The 22,399-nt window shown below is 44.0% G+C and overlaps 1 protein-coding gene across 1 annotated transcript in view; it reads right to left on the bottom strand.

Moving 5' to 3' along the window:
- Positions 1-18,221, bottom strand: part of SCOC (short coiled-coil protein) — a 44,826-nt gene extending 26,605 nt beyond the window's left edge. The window contains exon 1 of the mRNA XM_006144633.3: positions 18,061-18,221. Within this exon, the coding sequence (XP_006144695.1) occupies positions 18,061-18,130 (70 nt within the window). The 5' untranslated portion in view covers positions 18,131-18,221. The remainder of the gene's footprint in view (positions 1-18,060) is intronic.
- Between the last annotated feature and the right edge of the window lie 4,178 nt (positions 18,222-22,399).

Here is a 22,399-nt window from a genome sequence, read left to right as displayed (position 1 = left end):
AAAACATAGAAAAGATATTGAATGATGAAGTGGGGAGATTAATGTCTCTGTACTGACTGACATGCATGGCATTCCCTTTTGAAAAGGCAAAGTAATACACTATAAAGTTATATGTAATCCAATGTAATATAAAGAAGGTTATGATGATAATAAAAATTAAAAAAAATAAGAAACTAAAAAAAAAAAGTGATTGAGGAATTGTTCCAGATTGAGAGACTCACATGACATGACAACGATGACAAATGCACAGACGGTTCTGAACCCGATGCCTTTGTCAGAGAGGACGATATTAAGAAAACTTAAATGGACTAAAGATTGGGCAGAAGTAATCTGTGCATGTTGTTTTCTTGATTCGGTTGATTGTTGTCGAAGGAGAAAGTTCTTGCTTGTTAAAAACACACACTAAAATATCCAGGTTTGATAGGGCATTAGGTTGGCAACTTATTGTCATGCAATTCAGAAAAAAAAAAAAAAAGAGAGAATCTCTTTGACGGGGGGTGGGGTACTCTTAGATTTTCTGTAGCTTGAGATTGTTTTAAAATAAAAACATTTAAATGAATAAGATATGACTGTGGTAAAGGGTGGCATTTACAATTTATATTTGAACTTTCTCACTCCCCACCTTCTAGATCTTGAGTGCCCCATGGCTAAATTTGCCACTATGTTTTCTTTTTCTAAGACAATGTTTTACATGCCTCGCTAAACATGCAAAAGGTAGTGGTGTTTTGATAGATGTTCATGATCCAATGGTATTTTCACATGCTTTTCCAGATCAGCATCCATGTGAGGATTAATATCTTACTTCCAAATATTAGAAAACCCCCCGTATTAATCTTCGTTTTCAAGAAATAAACTACTGCATACACTATAACAATGTGAACATCTAATGACCTATAATCCCTTCACACTAATAAATACATGTTTCCAAGTTCCCTTCTCATCTGAGCTCATGTCCATAAATCACTTTTACATGCCTGTGATCAAAACATAGATGCACTCTAACATCCCACCTTTCTTGTCTGAGCATATTGCAGCGTGGTTAGAGCGCCTCCAGGCCTCGTCTTGGCCGCTGATTTTCTGATTACATTTTTGAAACACTGACCTCATAACACAACGAGAGGACCATATTTCATTATTCAATACCTGCAATGCAGGCGTCTTATTGCTTTACCTAGTCAGTATTGCACAGTGATGCTATATATCTAGTCATTTCTATTCCAATCCATTGTCCTTTGACAGAAGGTTGTGAAGTGACTCAGAACTGGGCTGAAATCCCAGCTCTGCTCTGTGTAAGTTGCTGACCTTTTCCAAGCTCCCATTTTCAATCTGAAAAGCCAGGATAATAAAACCTAAACCATGATATTGGTGAGGATTAAATGAGGTAATGGATGTGAAGGTATTAGGACAGTGCCTAGCATGTAATATGTTCTCAATAAAGGTTTGCTGTTACCATTCTTCATCTAAGAATTACAAAACTGGTTAGTAATGTGGGATTACCCACACATTTATATTTATGATGGGTTATTTTTGTGATACTATTAAGTATCAAAAAGTTTTCTGTGAGTTCCAAAGATCTTCCTAATAAGTGCCAGAACTGAAAACCTACAGAAAAACTAGAATGACGTCTGATTAATCATCTTTCTCCATTATCTGCTGCTTTAGTTTTTTTGTGTCCCTCAAAGAAAGGTTTACAAACACACACACACACACACACACAAACACACAAACACTCAGTTCTAAAGATACGATCTTTAGAATGCGGCAGAAATACTTCATGTACAGTTCTAAAAAATGACCTGTTGGCTATGAACCTGCCTAAGTCCTTCCACAGTCAAATGATTACACATAATAGGAAAAGGGTGATCCCTGACTTACAAAAAGAAAAAGGGGTTATTGTGTGTGTTGGTAAAAACTACACCCAGCTACAGTGTTACTAGCAAAAGGATACTGTTACAGTATGGCTGAGGCCACATGGGTGGCCCAGGTTTGGTTCCCAGCCCAGCCTACACAGGCCAGGGCCAGTGGCCAGGGGCACCTGCGTCTGTGATCCTAGCTAACTGGGAGATGGTGAGATCTGTCAAACAATGAACAACCAGCTTTCTCTCTCCCTTCTTCTCTCTCTCCTCTTCCCACCTGATTACTCTCATTAACACAAAAAATAATTCTAGGGACCAGCACGCGGTTTGCTGGGTAAGGTGCTAGGCATCCACATGGCTGACCTCAGTTTGAGTCTCGGGCCTGGCACCTTGAAAATCATGCCTTGCGGGTGTGCATTCATGCCCAAAATCTTGAGAGGAGAGTGGTGGAAAAGGGACTGTGGTGTGGCCCTCCCCCCGGGGCGGTGATTTCTCACTTTTCCTCTCTCTGGCAAGAGTACACACCCCATGGGGAAAGAAAAAAGAAAAAGAAAAAGAAAAACAAAATAGCAACAAAGGCAATCTTTGAGAAATTGTGAGAAGCCAGGCACTCCCTGGACAGGGTGGGCTGGGATCACTCAGTATTTTATAGACATTAGCTGAAAAATTAATGTCTGGGGCTCTGTAGTCACTGCAAACTGTCTTTCAAACGATACATTAATACCATTTTCTTTACAGACATTTTATGTTTGCACTATGTCACAGTGCTCAAGGCAGAAGGGACAAAAACCCACTTTATAAATTGAGGAACACTGTCATTGCAAGAAGCTCAAGTCATTTAAAGTTGTGAAATAAAAAGGGATGACAAACATGGTTGAGACAAACTTCTAAATCTCTTTCCTCAGCAAAGCTTTGTGAGTAGTTATCTGGACCTTAGGAAAACCCACTCATCTTGCAACCAAGAATGAAAATGAAAGCAAAATAGTCAGAAGGATGAATGAGTAAGAGTAGGACCTCTTGTCCTCTGTGAAAAGGTAGCGAAGCCTCTTAGGAGGGATACGAAAAGAAGAATGTGTTGTAAAATACACGCTTTGGCAAACAGCTTTTACGAACGTCGAGCTGCCAGCGGTGAGAACCACGCATGTGCGCAGCTGAGTACTCCCTGCCAAAGTCATTAGGCCGACAATGAAGCGTGTGTGTGCGGGAACAAGGGAAAGAACAGTGGTTAAATGGGGAGAAACTGGGAGGGCTGAAAAGAGCTGGCTGTTGCCTGTGTGCGTCCCCTGAAGGCTGATGAAGGAAACATGCAGGTGACAGAAAGGTGGTGGGAAGGCCCATCGCTGCCCCAGACCACTCAGGAGCTGCCACTGAGTCCTGTACGTTTCCGAGGCCGAGGAGGAAAATGAATAGTGAAGTCTACCTAGCAAAGCAGACATGTCCTCTGGAGCAGCTTTTATACTAGCTATAAACTAGTTACTAACTATTTAACTAGTCTCAGGCTGGTCCTGGGACTGGCGTGTATGTATTTCTACTAAGCTATGGGATCAGTGAAATGTTTTCTTTCTAGGATAAGGGCGCTCAGGAGAAGCTGACTCCTGTAGTTCGTCTTGTTCTTTGGTATTGATACCATCCCGATCTGTACCCAGATTAACCTTTGAAGGCAAAAAGTCTCAAAAGATACTAGGCTTTTACCCCGGAATTCTTAAAAAGTCAAAGAGGCAGGAGGTCCAGGAGGAGAAGTGCACACGAACCTGATCCAGTCCAACTGGGGCCTCCATGTTGGAAAGCAGGCATCTTGTCCCCTTCAAACAGACAAGAGGACTTGGGAAAGGTTAGCATCTCCTGAGCTCAGGCAAATAAAATTCGCCTCTGATTTTTCTCTAGATCACTCTGAATTTTTCTGTAGGAAAATCAATGAACACAATGAAGGATTTCATATAGATGTACATTAAAAAATTCTAATCCCCCCTTCTTTTTATTTATTTATTTATTTAGGCAAATCTAATGAGGACGTTAAACACACACACACACACACACACACACACACACACACACACACACACTGTTGATGAAAGCACCCAAAGGATGGTTTTGTCTTTTTTTTTTTTGAGAGGTTTTGCTATAGCGTGCGTGCGCTCGCCAGACAGAGAGAGACAGAGAGACAGAAAGCGAGAAATCACCCCCCAGGGGGGATGGCCACACTGCAACCCCTTCTCCTCCATTCTCCTCTCGGGATCCTGGGCACGCATGCACATGCACCTGGTGTGAGTTTTAAGCCACTGGGTCTGGGACGCGAACCGCGGTCAACTACATGGGAGTCCAGCGACATAGCCATTACACTAACTGCTGGTCCCAAGGATGGTTTTGTCTTTTAAAGGAAGCATCAAAATAGTAATACATATCCTTTGAGGAAAAAACAAGAGAGAATGCTCCAGATTACTGAAAACATTTAGATCCTGCCCTGATGCTCCATTTCTTAAGCTTGTTTATTCAAACTATGTTTTGCATTATGCTTTTATTTCAGTTAAGTGGATTTCTTCTGATTGAAGATATTTTTGCAGAAAGAGCACTTACAATTTCTAGCAATACATTAGTGACCCCAGAGCCATACTGCCCACAGAAGCTGCTGAGAGCAGCGTTAATCTCCTTTTTCTTATTGAATCTCTTATGCTAAATCTCGAAGGCATTTTGCTGGGCCGGGGGAGGTTTTCCTAATGCCACAGTCCATATTATCTTCAGCTTACAGGAACAGATATTTTACTCCACCAACGTCATTATCCATACTTACATGGATTCCCAAATGCCTATTAAGATTTGTTGAAAACTTTGTGCCATCTCCGGTGCAATGAATGTACTTATTCCAGTCCACTAAAAAGAACGCCTCTACCATATTAAAACGGATCTGTTTAGACACTGTTAAGGATGTTTGACTAATCTTTTAGTATTTGTGGCCAAATTCATTGGAGAGTGTAAATAGAGATGACACGGGGTGGGGGGGGCACTTCGCTGTTCCTGAGCAGGACACACGCCCGGCTGACACTTGCCACAGCCTTGTGTGCTTGTTAACAATGCCCCCACTTGGGGACTCTCAAGTGCACAGTGGGCTCCCAAGATGCTCACTGTGACCCAGCAAAGCTATTAGCAGCCTCGCAGCAGACACTTGGGAGCGTGGTGCTGGCTGCAAACACTGGCTCCATTCACCATCAGAGAAGAAAAGCCTTCTCCCTTTTCAGCGGCAAGACTCCTGCCAGGGCCCAGCCACAAGCCTGTTCCCTTCTTACGCCCCGCGTGATAATGGAGGCTGAGATGAAAAGGGATCCAGACCCTTGATACCTTTTCCGTGGAGTGCTAACTAATGCAAGGCCTCGTGTCTGATCTTCTGCTTGGCGGAGGGGGTGGCAGATGGCCTTCTGAAAGCTTTTCAAAACCAAGCTGCTTTCAGCAGGGCATGAGGGGGTATTGTCACATTTTCTGTGTCGTGGTAGGAAGCAGCCCGGAATAAAAGCTCACAACAATTGTGCCACTTCTCCGGGAAGCATATTACAAGCGTACAATGAGGGCTAATTGGCTGATGCCAAAAGCAGACGCAGACGCAGCTTTGAATATTATTCAGGAGAGGTTTTAGAGAGCAGAGTCAGGAAGGAGGCCGGGGCGTAAAGGAGAGAAGGGCGGGAAGGACATGACGGGGAAGCCGTGAGGGCCGGGGTGGGGGGAGAGTGCTTTATTATATCCATCAGGAAAGAATCATGCTCTTGTTTAAAGAGTGTGTTCCGCCCCCCGCCCCCCAAGCTTCCTTATCTGGAGGACGTCCATAGGCAGCCCTGGCTTACAGTGTCCACAGGACACTGCCGTTACCATGAGAACTGATGCGACACATCTTGGTGCCTTTTAAGAAACTTCTTTGTGAGCTCCTTGAAGTGGGCGGCAGAGGAACTGAAATGTGCTAAGTACTCCCTAGATGCAGGCTAGTTCCAGAAGCTTCCTTTATGATTTCATTTAATCTTCCAAACAATTCTGAGAGGTGTCCTTGTGATCATTTTTGTGACCGAGGAAGCTGGAGCGTTGGGAGGTTGGATCATGTGCTCAAAGTCTAACATATTTGAATCCAGATAACTCTTACTACAAAGTTCAAGCTTTCCTGCCACGCTGCCATGCTGTCCTCAGGCAACCAGGACCTGTCTTACCACCTGGCAGGTGACAGTGAATGGCGCTGGACACTCCCACATGGCCCACCACGGTTTGAATCCCAGGCCCCGTGACTTGCTTTCTCACTTTCTGTCTCTCTCTGTGTATTCCTCTCTGGTCAAAATTTAAAAAAGAAAAAAAGCAAAAGAAAATGAGTAGATAACATTCAAAATAAACAATTTTTTTTAAAAGAAATGTTTTTTTTTTAATTTAATTTAATTTTATTTTTAATTTGCCAGAAGGCTTATGTACTTGCCAGAGAGAGACAAAGAGAGTTGGGGAAAGCACTTCCAGTGGGGTGAGAGGACGACACAACCCTCCTCCATTTCTCCACCCTGTAGGGACCCTGGGCAATCACATGCATGGACCCAATGTGTTTGTCACGTCATAGGGCCCACGATTCACACTGCAGAGTTGCCATGTGGGATCTGGCTCCCTTACCCACCAGACCACAGACTCAGCCTGATAAGTTGTTTCTAAACTGACCCAAAAGTGGAGATAGGAAAGAAACTCTAAAAGGTAGAAACAGTTTAGGAAAACTGACCCTAGGGTTCAATTCTTACCTAGGTGCAGGCCTGCCTAATTGGCCTTCACCCCAACACACACACACACACACACACACACACACACACACACACACACACATTCTGTTAGAGTTCTTTGAGGAAATTTTGTTGAGCTTCTATTATGTGCCAATTGCTGGGTATACAAATATTTTAAAATTCAGGCTTGGGACAGCAAGTGGTATGGAGGTTAAGGCACTGGATCCCACATGGCCATCTGTGCAGTTCAAGTCCTGTACCCTGTGGCTTGAAGATCATGCCAGGCACATATGCATGCATGCCCTGAGTCCATAGAGGAGAATGGAAGAGAAGGGATTGTGGTGTAGCCACCCCCCGGGAAGTGAACCATTACTTTCCCTCTCTCTCTTTCTCACATACATGAGTGCACAAATCTTAAGCAAAAACCTGAAAAACAAACAAACAACTCAGGCTCTGTCTTTTAGAAGCTTACAGTGTGTTGGGCAGGACCTGCATGTATAAGAGTACAACATTCTGTGAAGAAAATTCAAGTACTTCCTTTAGGGTCTTTAGGAAGGCAAAAAGAAGCCAAAGTTAGCCTGAGAAGGGCTTCCTGGAGAAGGTGACATCTGGATGAGGTCTTAAAAGATGAGCAGGATCTGTCCAGGCAAAGAGAAATATGGACGATGTTATTCCAGACAAACAGAAGCAGGATGAAGTCCAGAAATATGAAACAGGCAGCATGGGATGGGAATATTAGGTACCACCCACTGAGCTCAAGATGTGTGGCAGGAAATGACACTGAAGAGACAGGTAGAGGCAGGCAAAAGGGGGCATAAATGGCGTGCTAAGGGTCCTGGACTTCACTCAGCAAAGGAGGCGAGGCATTGCTCATTCTCTATAGGAAGGAGTGGTACAGTCATTGTGAGAGAGGGGATTGAAGGGACAAGGGTTGAAATATAAAGAGCTACTGAAATGGAATCATTGGGAGCCCCGTGCTATGGTTCTGTGGGAGACGAGGAGGGCCTGGTATAGTTAGTGGTGGGAGGAATGGAAAAGTCCAGATCTATTTGAGAAACATCTTCAAGATCAAGTCAACAAGAATCAGGGATTGGTCGGATTGGGACAGCCGGATTCCTCACAGGAATGATGTGAGGAGTGTGAGCTTAAGTAAGTGGGTGGATACTGGGCCATTCATTAAAATGATGACTACATGGGTGGGAGATGACCTGGGAGAGGCAAGGATGGGTTCACTTGACACCTGGGGAATCTCTAGCACAATTAGACTTTGAATCCAAAACTCAGAAGAGAGAGAAAGACAAGTGATAAAGTCTTGGGACTCTGAAAATAGTTTCTTGTGCAGTCATCTCTGTCTCGCAGATGTGTTTTGCTTAGATGTCTGTGCTGTTGTTTTTAAAAACATCATTAGGTGAAAAACATGCAAAAAAAACTCAGGAAATTGTATAAAACCTCTAAATATCCAGTGCCTTGTCTTTTCTTTTTTTGAGAGATTTTTTTTTGCTGTAGTGCACGTGAGCTTGCCTGAGAGACAGACAGAAATATGGAAAAGAAGAAATCATATTTCAGGGGACATGGTCACACCACAATCCCTTATCCTCCACGCTCCTTTCAGGATTTGGGCACACATACACACGTGCCCAGCATGAGTTTCAAGCTGCCAGTTCCAGGACTCGAATTGCAATCTGCTATGTGCGTGTCCAGCAACATAACCGTTGTGCCATCTGCTGGTCCTTCCTGTGTCTTTTGAAAATTCTACATATTTGCATTTCTGAAGCAGAAGTAACTGTGTCCTTTTTTCTTTCTTTCTTTCTTTCTTTCTTTCTTTCTTTCTTTCTTTCTTTCTTTCTTTCTTAGAGGTTTTTGATATAGGGTGCATGTGCTCACCACAAAGACAGAGAGAGAGAGAGAGACAGAAAGCGAGAAATCACCCCCTGGGGGGATGGTCATGCTGCAACCCCTTCTCCTCCATTCTCCTTTCAGTATCTTGGGAATGCACGCACATATACCTGGCGTGAGTTTAAGCCACTAGGTCCAGGACTTGAACTGCGGTCGACTACATGGGAGTTCAGTGACATAGCCATTATGCTAACTGCTGGTCCCCGCAACTGTCCTTTGAGGAGGGCACTAGCTCCCTGAGGAATCCCAGCCCTCACCCCTCCTGGCTGGACCGCTGGCCCCAGTGCTCATCTTTGGTCATCATTTTATTACAATCGTCCTGGTTTTTTTTTTGTTTGTTTTTGTTTTTGTTTTTTACAGGAGATTTAAAGGGGAAGTACACTATGCCTTGTTTTCTAATCTCAATCACAAGTAGAAAATGCAAGAAAACAGCCCACTGAAAAAACAGACACAGGACCTTAATAGAGCTTTCTCAGAAGACATACAAATGGCCGATAGGTATATGCAAACTCAGTATCACTAATCCTCAGAGAAATGCCAACGAAACCTGCGATCAGCTATTACCTCCCTCCTGTTAGCATGGCTGCTATCAAAAAGATAGCCAGTATAGTAAGAATATGGAGAAAGGAGAGCTCTTGCACATTGTTGGTGGGAATGTGAATTAATACAGCCATTATGGAAAACAGTATGAAGGTTTCATACAAAATTACAAGTGGAGGGACCAGCAGTTAGCATAATGGCTATGTCGCTGGACTCCCATGTAGTCGACCACGGTTCGTGTCCCGGACCCGGTGGCTTAAAACTCATGCCGGGCACGTGTGCATGCGTGCCCAAGATCCCAAGAGGAGAATGGAGGAGAAGGGATTGTGGTGTGACCATCTCCCCTAGGAGGTGATTTTTCACTTTCTGTCTCTCTGTCTCTCTCTGTCTTTCTGGCGAGCGCACACGCCCTATAGCAAAAACCTCTCCAAAAAGAAAAAAAAAGTGGAATTACCATATGATAGCAATTCCATTGCTAGATATTAAGCCTCAGGAAATAAAATAAGTACCTCAAAGAGGCTTCCTGGAGAAGGTGACATCTGGATGAGGTCTTAAAAGATGAGCAGGATCTGTCCAGGCAAAGAGAAATATGGACGATGTTATTCCAGACAAACAGAAGCAGGATGAAGTCCAGAAATATGAAACAGGCAGCATGGGATGGGAATATTAGGTACCACCCACTGAGCTCAAGATGTGTGGCAGGAAATGACACTGAAGAGACAGGTAGAGGCAGGCAAAAGGGGGCATAAATGGCGTGCTAAGGGTCCTGGACTTCACTCAGCAAAGGAGGCGAGGCATTGCTCATTCTCTATAGGAAGGAGTGGTACAGTCATTGTGAGAGAGGGGATTGAAGGGACAAGGGTTGAAATATAAAGAGCTACTGAAATGGAATCATTGGGAGCCCCGTGCTATGGTTCTGTGGGAGACGAGGAGGGCCTGGTATAGTTAGTGGTGGGAGGAATGGAAAAGTCCAGATCTATTTGAGAAACATCTTCAAGATCAAGTCAACAAGAATCAGGGATTGGTCGGATTGGGACAGCCGGATTCCTCACAGGAATGATGTGAGGAGTGTGAGCTTAAGTAAGTGGGTGGATACTGGGCCATTCATTAAAATGATGACTACATGGGTGGGAGATGACCTGGGAGAGGCAAGGATGGGTTCACTTGACACCTGGGGAATCTCTAGCACAATTAGACTTTGAATCCAAAACTCAGAAGAGAGAGAAAGACAAGTGATAAAGTCTTGGGACTCTGAAAATAGTTTCTTGTGCAGTCATCTCTGTCTCGCAGATGTGTTTTGCTTAGATGTCTGTGCTGTTGTTTTTAAAAACATCATTAGGTGAAAAACATGCAAAAAAAACTCAGGAAATTGTATAAAACCTCTAAATATCCAGTGCCTTGTCTTTTCTTTTTTTGAGAGATTTTTTTTTGCTGTAGTGCACGTGAGCTTGCCTGAGAGACAGACAGAAATATGGAAAAGAAGAAATCATATTTCAGGGGACATGGTCACACCACAATCCCTTATCCTCCACGCTCCTTTCAGGATTTGGGCACACATACACACGTGCCCAGCATGAGTTTCAAGCTGCCAGTTCCAGGACTCGAATTGCAATCTGCTATGTGCGTGTCCAGCAACATAACCGTTGTGCCATCTGCTGGTCCTTCCTGTGTCTTTTGAAAATTCTACATATTTGCATTTCTGAAGCAGAAGTAACTGTGTCCTTTTTTCTTTCTTTCTTTCTTTCTTTCTTTCTTTCTTTCTTTCTTTCTTTCTTTCTTAGAGGTTTTTGATATAGGGTGCATGTGCTCACCACAAAGACAGAGAGAGAGAGAGAGACAGAAAGCGAGAAATCACCCCCTGGGGGGATGGTCATGCTGCAACCCCTTCTCCTCCATTCTCCTTTCAGTATCTTGGGAATGCACGCACATATACCTGGCGTGAGTTTAAGCCACTAGGTCCAGGACTTGAACTGCGGTCGACTACATGGGAGTTCAGTGACATAGCCATTATGCTAACTGCTGGTCCCCGCAACTGTCCTTTGAGGAGGGCACTAGCTCCCTGAGGAATCCCAGCCCTCACCCCTCCTGGCTGGACCGCTGGCCCCAGTGCTCATCTTTGGTCATCATTTTATTACAATCGTCCTGGTTTTTTTTTTGTTTGTTTTTGTTTTTGTTTTTTACAGGAGATTTAAAGGGGAAGTACACTATGCCTTGTTTTCTAATCTCAATCACAAGTAGAAAATGCAAGAAAACAGCCCACTGAAAAAACAGACACAGGACCTTAATAGAGCTTTCTCAGAAGACATACAAATGGCCGATAGGTATATGCAAACTCAGTATCACTAATCCTCAGAGAAATGCCAACGAAACCTGCGATCAGCTATTACCTCCCTCCTGTTAGCATGGCTGCTATCAAAAAGATAGCCAGTATAGTAAGAATATGGAGAAAGGAGAGCTCTTGCACATTGTTGGTGGGAATGTGAATTAATACAGCCATTATGGAAAACAGTATGAAGGTTTCATACAAAATTACAAGTGGAGGGACCAGCAGTTAGCATAATGGCTATGTCGCTGGACTCCCATGTAGTCGACCACGGTTCGTGTCCCGGACCCGGTGGCTTAAAACTCATGCCGGGCACGTGTGCATGCGTGCCCAAGATCCCAAGAGGAGAATGGAGGAGAAGGGATTGTGGTGTGACCATCTCCCCTAGGAGGTGATTTTTCACTTTCTGTCTCTCTGTCTCTCTCTGTCTTTCTGGCGAGCGCACACGCCCTATAGCAAAAACCTCTCCAAAAAGAAAAAAAAAGTGGAATTACCATATGATAGCAATTCCATTGCTAGATATTAAGAAGTACCTCAGGAAATAAAATAAGTACCTCAAAGAGATACATGCACTCCCACATTCATTATAGCATTGTTCACAGTAGCCAGGAGAGGAACACCACCTGAATGCCTGTTGACAGATGAGTGGATAAAGGAAAGGTGGTACATTTGTGTACATATATACATTTACGCACTGGAATAGTATTCAGCCTTTAAAAATAAGCAGGTCTCATCATTTGCAACCATATGGATGGACCTGGAGGACATGATGTTAAGTACAATAAACCTGACACAGAAAGACAAACACTGCACGGTCTCACTTACATGTGGAAACTAACAAAGTAGAACACATAGAACCAGAGAGGAGAGTGGTTACCAGGGACTGGAGAGTGGGGAGAGTCAGATGTGTCGGTCAAGGGATAGAAAAGTTCAGCTGGACAGGAGGAGGAAGCTCAAGAGATCAATGGTGCATCATGATGCCCTTAGTTAAGATCTATGTATTGTATACTCCAAGTTGCTAAGAGAGTAGATTTTAAGTATTCTCATCTCAAAAACCTGAGACGGATGTGAGGTGATGTGTACGTTAATTAGTTTAAAATAGTCACTCCACAGTGGATACCAGAATGTCGCGTGGTATGCCAAGAATATATACAATTTTTATCTGTCAGTAAGTGAAATTGCAATAGTTGATTTTGGAAATTGAATGAAGGAACTGTTGATGTCCCATTGCGTCTTTTCTCTATGAACAATTGCCTGGCTCTGAGATAGTTTGAATTAACGACCTCTGTTTTAGAGACCCTGGTAGATAAGGGGTCATTGGAAAAGTCACGACGTAGTTTTCTGTCTTTCTATGCAACAGTGCCTCGTGACTTTTCCAGTGACCCAATAGAGTGGCTATGATCATCCAGCGAGTGCAAGGCAGGCAAGGACAGAATCTTGGGGAAGCAGGAGGAAAAGGTTTCCCAAAGGAGCCTGAGGACGGCGAAAGCGGGAGCCTGAGATGCACACGGCATCAGAGCCCGGGCAGCAGAAGTGCAGGGAGGAGGAGGGGTCACTGCTGTCAGGTGTCCTGTCCTGCCTTGTGCGGCCCCTGCTTCTGAGGTCCTGGAAGTGAGGCCAGTTCAGCAATTCTCCCGCTGTCTTGGATTATGGTACCTTAGTGCCTGAGTAATGTTTTCACAGTGCGCCGAGGCCAAGAGAGACACCAAACAGTTCCTCACATTAAGTATTTAGATCCAAATATCTTTTTTCTTTTTTCTTTTTTTTTTTTGAGAGGTTTTTGCTATAGGGCATGTGTGCACGCCAGAAAGAAAGAGAGAAACAGAAAGCGAGAAATCACCCCCCACAGGGAGGATGGCCACGCCGCTATCCCTTCTCCTCCATTCTCCTCTCGGGATCTTGGGCACACACGCACACATGCCTGGTGTGAGTTTAAGCCACTGGGTCCGGGACTCGAACTGTGGTCAGCTACATGTGAGTCCAGCGACATAGCCATAATGCTAACTGCTGGTTCCGAGATCCAAATATCTTTATAATGTCTTCAGATCCTAAAGACTCAGTAGCTTTAAAACAAAAACAAAAATACAACCCTACTCCTCAATGGAAAGAAAATATATTTTTTATTTCATTCTTAAATACACACAATCACTTGGGGCCAGCAGGTGACATGGTGGTTAAGGCGTTTGACTCCCACATGACCGACTATGGTTCGAGTCCCAGATCTGGTGACTTGCTTTCTCAGTTTCTCTCTCTCTCTCTCTGCCAAGCACATGTGCCCTATAGACAAATTAATAATAAATAAATAAATATTTAAAAAAATAAACATAATTACTTAATGGCATGTGCTCCTCTTAGGCACTGCATACATTCTTCAGCCTTCTCAAACTGCCACCCTTATTACCTGTTCTGCCTCGATTTTTCACGCTGAACTTACTTGTTATCACAGCAACTGTAGAGACCCCATGTCAGAGGGGATGGCGTCATTGAGAGAATGGAGGTCAACACAATGTGAAACTGTGCATGTCTCCTAGCCCGTAACCTCAGTGTCTGATAGCGGCTGGGACACCCCACTGAGCCCCTGCCGCTTTGCCGCAGTGCCTTGGGCACCTGGGCACGACATTTGCGAACAGGGCTACATAGTGTGGAATCCTGTCATGGATCCTGTTCTGGAATCCTGCCGTGAATGCCTTTGTTGCTATGGGGACATTGGTTCTGAAACCCACACAGCTAACTTATGGCATGACTGGGCACTGCCAGTTCCCCCTGCTCTCCACTCATGGGAGGTAGGATTTCTTAAATAAATGAAATCCAGAGACAAACCGAAGCTCAACAAATGCCCTCATCTCAAACAGTTTCGGGGTTCGTAAACTTCCTCCTCCTTTCTCTGAAGAAGAAAAGGAACACCGTGATGCAGTGGGGCAGGGGACCAAGTGGAAGCAGGGTTTGGTCTGCAGCTGCCACTTGGGGACCAGTCCCAGAGCACTTGAGCCCTGCCTGCATACTCGCAAGTGAAATGAGCTGTCCCTGCAACATAATCTCGGCATCCAGCATGCACCACAGCCGGCGAGCCTCCTCTGGCTAGTGTCTTTCTTTGTAATGCTGGAGGACACATACGCAAGCATGGGAGAGAGAAAGCACCTCCCAACAGAGCCTTCGCAGTCCTTTCTCCTCCAATTTTCCATCCCCTGGACCAGAACACATGTGCACCTGGTGTCAAGTCTCTGGAATGGGACCCGAACCCTGACTGGCCCTGTTGGATCTAGCTTCCATCAGACATGCTTAGTTACTGTGCTCAATGTCTTTCTGCATCATGACTAAGGGAGATCCTTTAAGACCTAAAGTCTTTATAATTTTTAGAGTTTAATGAAGGGGAAGGCTTTCTCTGGTACTCAGCCCCAAAGCACTATTAAAGAGCCAGATCTGAACACACATGGCCGTTAACAACTCAATGTCCATGCAGAAATACCAAGATGAGGACCTGCTCAGTTGACATATCCACAGCCATGGGAAACCCAGGACGGTGGTTCGGTTTTATCATCTTCTGGGGAGTGATCTTGAGCAATTACTCACATTTTTGAGCCACAGTTTTATCATCTGTAAAATAAGACGATAATACCACAGTGATGTAGTAAAGATTAAATAAGTTGGGGAAAGGACCCAGTATTGCATCTGGGATCCAATAAATGGATTGAACCTGTTGCATTTAATATTAAATCTATGAATTTATTGAACCTAGGAGTTCAATAAATGCTTTTTTATTTTTATTTTTGTCTCCATTCTTGCTCTGCTTCTAATTGGTTCTGTGCTCTTAGGCAAGGCAACTAACCTCCCTGGGCCTCCTTTTCATGTATGTCTATCTATATATATATATATGTATATCCATGTGTGTGTGTGTGTGTGTGTGTGTGTGTGTGTGTAACACAGCAAGAAAAGTAAGAAATTGGATGAAACTTTTTTTTTAATAATATAAGCAAGCCCTTTTGAATGTTGTACTCTTGCATGAATCCACAATTGGTGTGAATGATGTCTATTGAACTAGTTCCATTGTTTCATAATAATTTGCCCTCTTCTTTTTTTTTAAAAAAAGAGAGATTTTTGCTATAAGGTGCGTGTGCTTTCCATGGAGACAGAGAGACAGAAATCACCCCCTGGGGGAATGACCATACCATAATTCCTTCTCCTCCATTCTCCTCTTGGGATCTTGGTCCTGCATGCACATGCACCCGGCATGAGTTTTAAGTTACTGGGTCCAGGACCATGGTCAACTAGGTGAGAGTCCAGCAATAGAACCATTATATCATCTCCTGGTCCCTGTTCTTCTTATTTCTAATGATCAAAACCCAAGATCCTTTTTGTTTGTTTGTTTGTTTTCTACTTTAAGAGAGAGATTTTTGCTATAGGGGGTGTGTGCTCACCAGAGAGACAGAGAGAGAAAATGAGAAATCATCTCCCCAGGGAATGGCCATGTCACAATCCCTTCTCCTCCTTTTCCTCTCAAGATTTTGGGCATGTGGGCATACGTGCCCAGCGTGAGTTTTAAGCAGCTGGGTTTGGGACTCGAACCATGGTCAAATAGTGGGTGTCCAGTGACATAACCATTACACCATCTGGTGGTCCCCCAAGAACCTCTTAATAACAGGAGCTGACCAGACTACTCCATCAGAAGGATAAAACTGTCTTCAAAAGCCAAGAAACATGATGTTTTTGGTAACTAGTACTTTTTTTTATTTTTTGAGAGGCTTTTGCTATAGGGTGTGTGTATTCGCCAGAAAGACAGAGAGACAGAGAGACAGAAAGCGAGAAATCACCCCCCAGGGGGGCTGGTCATGCCGCAATCCCTTCTCCTCCATTCTCCTCTCGGGATCTTGGGCAAGCACGCACACTCGCTGGAGTGAGTTTAAGCCACTGGGTCCAGGACTCCAACCGTGGTCAACATGGGAGTCCAGTGACAGCCATTACACCAACTGCTGGTCCTGCTAACTGGCACATTTTAATCATAGGTACATGAACAAGTCCATTCACGATTTTGAAATTCTGCAGCAGGACCAGGCCCTGAGCCCGTTACCATGTGGACGATCCCCAAAGCCCCTTCCTGCCCTAAGATTCTGTGACTTTCTAACACGGGAGCAGGAGGAGGTTGTGATCTGGAGCAAGAAGACGGGGCCTCTCTCTGGGCTGCCCCTGCTCTCACTGCCAAGCCCGGGATGCCGCGGAGCCTTTCCCGGCTTACTGGGTGTGGGCATCCAGGCTGTCAGCCTCAATGGATGAGGAACGCCAAGGGAGCCCCTCTCAAAACCATTGCCAGGGATAAGCTGCCGCCTGAATCTTCACTCCCCGCCCTCCCGCTTTTTCTGCCACTGGAAATGTGAGGGTGGTAAAAGACGTGGAGGAGAGGACCGATGGGGTGAGATACGGTGAGAAAGAGTGATTTCAAGACAGCACCACTGACGCCGCTGCTTTCAGGCACAGCCCACGTCACAAAGCAGAAAACCTGCTGGGCTGAGTCACTTCCAATCCAGCGAGCACTCCAGGACCAGCAGCACCTGCCCACCTGAGCCAGTGCTCCCGCATGGCCCAGAACTCATCCTCACTGAGCCTTCTAGAAGCCGAGAACCTGGCGTCTCCTTGGGTCTTTGTTTCCTTCACTGCCTTCTGACGCTTTGGCATTTTTAAAAACACCCCCGTGGGAGCACATTAAGGACAGCAGGTTCACCCTTCGTCCACAGCCAAGTACTCTGTCCCCGTCCTCCCTTCTAAAGGCCGGAAACAGCCCTGGTTGATGTCCGAAGCCTCCAGCCTGTTTGTGCGGTGCCAGGAGGGAAGCTTAGCTCGGCCTGGTGGTTCGTGCTAATTGTCTGAGTGCACTTTAGAAAGCCGCTTTGTGGATCTAAGCATTGAGGGAAGAAAGTGGAGACGGGCGGCTGTGTGAAAGAGCAGTTGATGTTAAATATTCATGCTGTTCATCCAAACCAGTAACCTCGTTGTTTACTGCAGTCTTGCTGGCTCTGTGCTGTGACTGTGCTAAAGAAACTTGGATAGAAAACACGCGCGTGCGCACACACACACACACACACACACACACACACACCCTCCAAGTCTTGGGTGCTTATAGACTTGAAGTGTTTCCAGGTCACATTGTGCAACTCAGCACTGTCTGTTTTCTCTGTGATGTTGAATGAGCTCGAGTAATCCCTTCCGTCAGCATTTTGGAGTCAGTCCCCCTCTTTTTTTCTCCCATCCCCCATGTTGAATTCAGCAAACTTTGTCCTTTCTTTAAAATCATACACTTTCTGAAACTATCCTTAAAGCTCACCACGAAGCTAGCTCACTTTTCAAAATGAAGTTATTTTACAGAACACAGAAGACATGGACTATAATCGAGTGAAATGTGTTAATGATAGCATAGACTGTTTTACTAACAACTTGGAGGTCCTGTTTCCTGAACCTTTAGGAAATTAACATCTAAATTTTTATTTGTTGATTCATTTTTAAAAGCACAGTAGTATAACCCCAGGAACTTTAAAAAATGATCAACTGATTTAAAAGGATAAAGAAAAAAACCCAGCTCTTAATGAAAAGCTTTTGTAGCTATATTTTTTCCAACTTTCCTACAATGTTTTTCCAGTGTAACAAAAAAATAATACAAGTGAATAGTTTTTCACAACCAATGAGCAGTAGCTCAATGGTATGTTTGAGAATTCATCCATTTCGTCCTTACCTGGGTCATCTGTCAGGGAAATGTTGGTGAATGTGCTGTCTTCCTCTTCCTCTTTGCTGGACCCGTCCATCTTGTTCAGTGTGTAGACCTGCTAGTGAGGAAAATGAGGGCAGAGAAGAAGAGTGATCGCCTTGTTAAATCATTAATGAGCGAGCGTATGAGCAGGTGCTACCTGATCCTTGCACCAGACACATGCTTCCTGCTTTCCGCCTGAGAAGTTCTTACCTGAGTGTTGCATTCTCAACCGGAAGTGGTTAGATAGAAAACCAAGTTAAAGAGCGACAACCATTGGCCGGAGGCTATTGAGTTGGCAGCACTACTGTCCCTGGCTAGAAGCCAAACCTTGCCTTCAATCCAACGACAGTTTCCTTGGGCTGTGTTGTCTGAGAAAACTGCCCCCAAGAGTATTGCCTTTTCTGTATCAGCTGGGTACCTTCGTGGGTTTGAAGTAAGAGATTTGTCTATTGCAATTAATAAGCTGATAAAAGAGTTTGAAAACGAGATTCCTGGAGGTTTAGAGAGGGGACAGAGTGTATCTGGCTGACAGGATCTTGAAAAGCTTTAAAAAGGTGGCATTTGCAATGCATGGTCAATGACAAGTAGGGTTCAACAGGCAAAAATGGCCGGGTAGTGTTTCTCAGTCATGGGGCATGGCTGAAAGCTCAGAGATAGGAATGAAGTTGGATGAAGCTGGGAGAAGAAACTGACTATATGGTTAACTTGTCTTGTGGATACCTGTGATACATTCTCAAGGGTTTGATCAATGACAGCATGACCTGGGGGGCGAGTCACCTAAACTCTCAGAGCCTCAATTTCCTATCTGTAAGACGAGGCAGAGTCTGTTGTAAAGAGTAAATGGTATATACCATGAACTTGATCAATGTCAGACGCAGTAACTCCCTCAGAAGACCAGGTAATATATGAAGAAATAAGGTTCCCTATGCATTCAGCTCATCAGTACCCTTTCATATTTCATATGCACCTCACTCTGTTTATTAAAATGTCAGGATCTCCCGTCTGTGTTTCTGGAGTTAAGCCCAAGGTGCTGGCTCTGCAGTTTTTTGGCTAGAGGTCCTTTGTGCAGAAGGAAATATTCTTCTACAACTATTTTTCCTAGCCCTTAATATAAATACACAAACACACAACTGATTTAAAATTTCAAATCATCTTTCTTTTGGGAAAAAAAATATCATCCAAAATTTGATGGAACATTTAAAGCAGATACTAAAATTGAGTGATTGGGACCAGTAGATGGTATAATGGTTATGTCACTGGACTACCATGTAGTCCACCACAGTTCGAGTCCCGGACCCAGCAACTTAAAACTCATGTCAGGCGAATGTGTGTGCATGCTCAGAATGCTGGGAGGAGAATGGAGGAGAAGGGATTGTGGTGTGGCCATGCCCCATTTCTTGCTTTCTGTCTCTCTGTTGCTCCCTGTCTCTCGGGTGAGTGCACATGCCCTATAGCAAAAATCTCCCTCAAAAAAAAAAAAAGGAGTTATTATACGCTACACTCTGCACTCAGTGCTTTGATAACCTCCGATATGTAGGATTTCTCTATTCACTCTTGTTCACTTGCTGACGAAGCGAAATGACTGTGAGCTGTTGGAAATCCGTAATGTTAAATTAAATTCACTAGAATAGAATTCCCGTTACTTTTTCAATTACATCCCACAAATATTGACTGCCTTCTCTGTTTCAGCTGGGTACCTTCATGGGTTTGAAGTAAGAGATTTGTCTATTGCAATTAATAAGCTGATAAAGGTGTTCAAAACCGAGATTCCTGGAGGTTTAGAGAGGGGACAGAGTGTATCTGGCTGACAGGATCTTGAAAAGCTTTAAAAAGGTGGCATTTGCAATGCATGGTCAATGACAAGTAGGGTTCAACAGGCAAAAATGGCCGGGTAGTGTTTCTCAGTCATGGGGCATGGCTGAAAGCTCAGAGATAGGAAGCCACTGGGGACATTTGGGAACCAAGAGTGTCAGATCCACGTAAGTAAGTGGTGGGAGGTAAGGCACAAGGTAGGATAAGCTGTATTACTTCAAGTCCTCTGAGAATCAGGCACCAAGATGGGATGTAAAGGGGAGAGAAAACAGGGAGGGAGGCAGGAAAGGTGGGAGAACCCTTAGACCATGATGCAAGTTTGATTCGGAGCGAAGACGAAGTGGAACAGAAGGTCTAGCTTGTACTTCAGAATTTGGACGTTTTGACAAGGCTGTCTAAGAGGACTCGAGCAAAAGTGGACCATAGAGAAGTCCCACGTCTCCCGGGAATAGCTTTCATTAGCATTCCCGCAGTGCAGTCATTGGCTAGCAGTCAGTGGTGGGAAGCGAGGCCTCGGCGCAAATTTAGTTATGAATTTCAGACTGCAGTAGCTGGCGCTGTTGGTTAATTACACTCCCTGTAGCTTCAGGTCTTCAAGGCCAGGCTCATGGCTACCATATGAGCGGCTTTTTCTAGTAACTCTGTGTGTAATCACAGACCAGTGCTTCAAGAAGCATAAGCATACCTCTCTTGGTTGAGCCAATGTCTGTCAATCCTAGAAACACCGCCATACATTTTAAAAATGCCTATGTGCTAGGTCGCACCCCTACCAGGGAGACACTAATGTTACTCCCGCTTTAGAGATGAGGGTCCTGAGGTGTGGAGAAAGATTAAATCATAAAATGTCATCCAGCTAAGTGAAAGGTGGGACTAAAATTGAACTCTATGCCCTTTGGTGCAGGGTCTATGTTCTTAGCCATTATATTATCTATTCCTAATAAAATTATTGGTGGAGGAGATATTGGAAGAGAAGAGTGTACCACCTGGCAGAAGAATGTATAAAATAAAGGGTGCAATTGGTTTAAATGGTGTATTTGGGTTTTATTTGTTGTCAGTTGTACTTTTTCTTAGGATTACCCTAGGCACTAGATTCTCAGCCCTTTCTCTGACGTCCTTTAAAGACATTTCTTTTCTTTCTTTCTTTTTAATTATTTATTTAATTGTATTTATTATTATTATTATTTTTAATTCACCAGAGAGGGGGAAGGTGAGAAAGCAAGCCGCCATGTCTAAGATTCAAACTGTGGTTGGCCATGCGGGAGTCGAGTGCCTCAACTACCATGCTACCTTCTGGCCCCAAAGACATTCCTTATGAATCACTTATTTTAATGGACAAGGGAATGAAACGAGAGTAAACTCAAGTCATTTGGCTTTGCTACTTTCCACATATTTGCTGGGCACATGTTATAATGGAGAATAGGCTCCCTTTCAAATGGGGTAGAAAGTTATCTGTGGATTTAAATTATCCGTGTGAGTAGGTAGTGCATTCTATTTCCTTCTCTCTCACTCTCTTTTTTTTTTTTTTGGAGAGGTTTTTGCTATAGGACGCGTGCGCTCACCAGAGAGACAGAGAGATAGAAAGCGAGAAATCACCCTCCAGGGGGGATGGCCACGCCACAATCCCTTCTCCTCCATTCTCCTCTCGGGATCTCGGGCATGCATGCACACGCGCCCGGCATGAGTTTAGGCCACCGGGTCCAGGACTCAAACCGCAGTTGACTACATGGGAGTCCAGTGACATAGCCATTATGCTAACTGCTGGTCCCATATTTCCTTCTAATCATTTTTAGCTTTTGCTGTTATAGTTAGGCCATTGCTTCATTTTGATTCGATTTTTGTGTTTGGAATGAGAGGCAGAGGTGCAGATTTGTTATTTTACAGTTAGATGTCCAGTTGTCCCAATATCGTTTGTCGAAGAGTGTGTTTTCCCCCTATGGAATGGTCCTGGCATCCTTGTTGGAAATTAATTGGGCACAAATATTTGGGTTTATTTCTGGGATCTCAGTTCTGTTCAGTTTATCTATATGATTATCATTATGCCAGTCCACACTACTTTGATCCATTAGTTTTGTGATCAATTTTTAATTTGGGTATTTGTAATTCCTTGTAGTTCCTTATGAATTTTAGGGTAGATTTGGGTTTGACAATGGATTCTTAGATTGACATTAAAAGCATAAGGAACAAAATAAAAAAGTAGATAAGCTGGATTTCCCCCAAATTAAAAGCTTTTGTGTTTCAAAGGACATTAACCAGACTATGGAAAGGCAACACACAGAAGAGGAAAAAAACAATTCACATCTCTTCCCTTAGAAGGGTTTATTATCCAGCATATATAAAGAACTCTCAAAATCCAACAAAGAATAAATATCCTAATTTTTGAAGTTGGTAAGAAAATTAAATAGACACTTCTCAGCAAAGATATATACATGGCCAATAAGCGTGTGAAAATATGTTCAACATCACGATCATAAAGAAAATGCAAATCAAAACTACAACGAGGTGCCACTCGGCA

Source organism: Tupaia chinensis, unplaced genomic scaffold (assembly GCF_000334495.1).
Source record: "Tupaia chinensis unplaced genomic scaffold, TupChi_1.0 Scaffold000127_2, whole genome shotgun sequence".
NCBI classification, from domain to species: Eukaryota; Metazoa; Chordata; class Mammalia; order Scandentia; family Tupaiidae; genus Tupaia; species Tupaia belangeri.
Note: the sequence above shows the minus strand (reverse complement) of the source record. Positions and strands in the feature narration are given on the sequence as shown.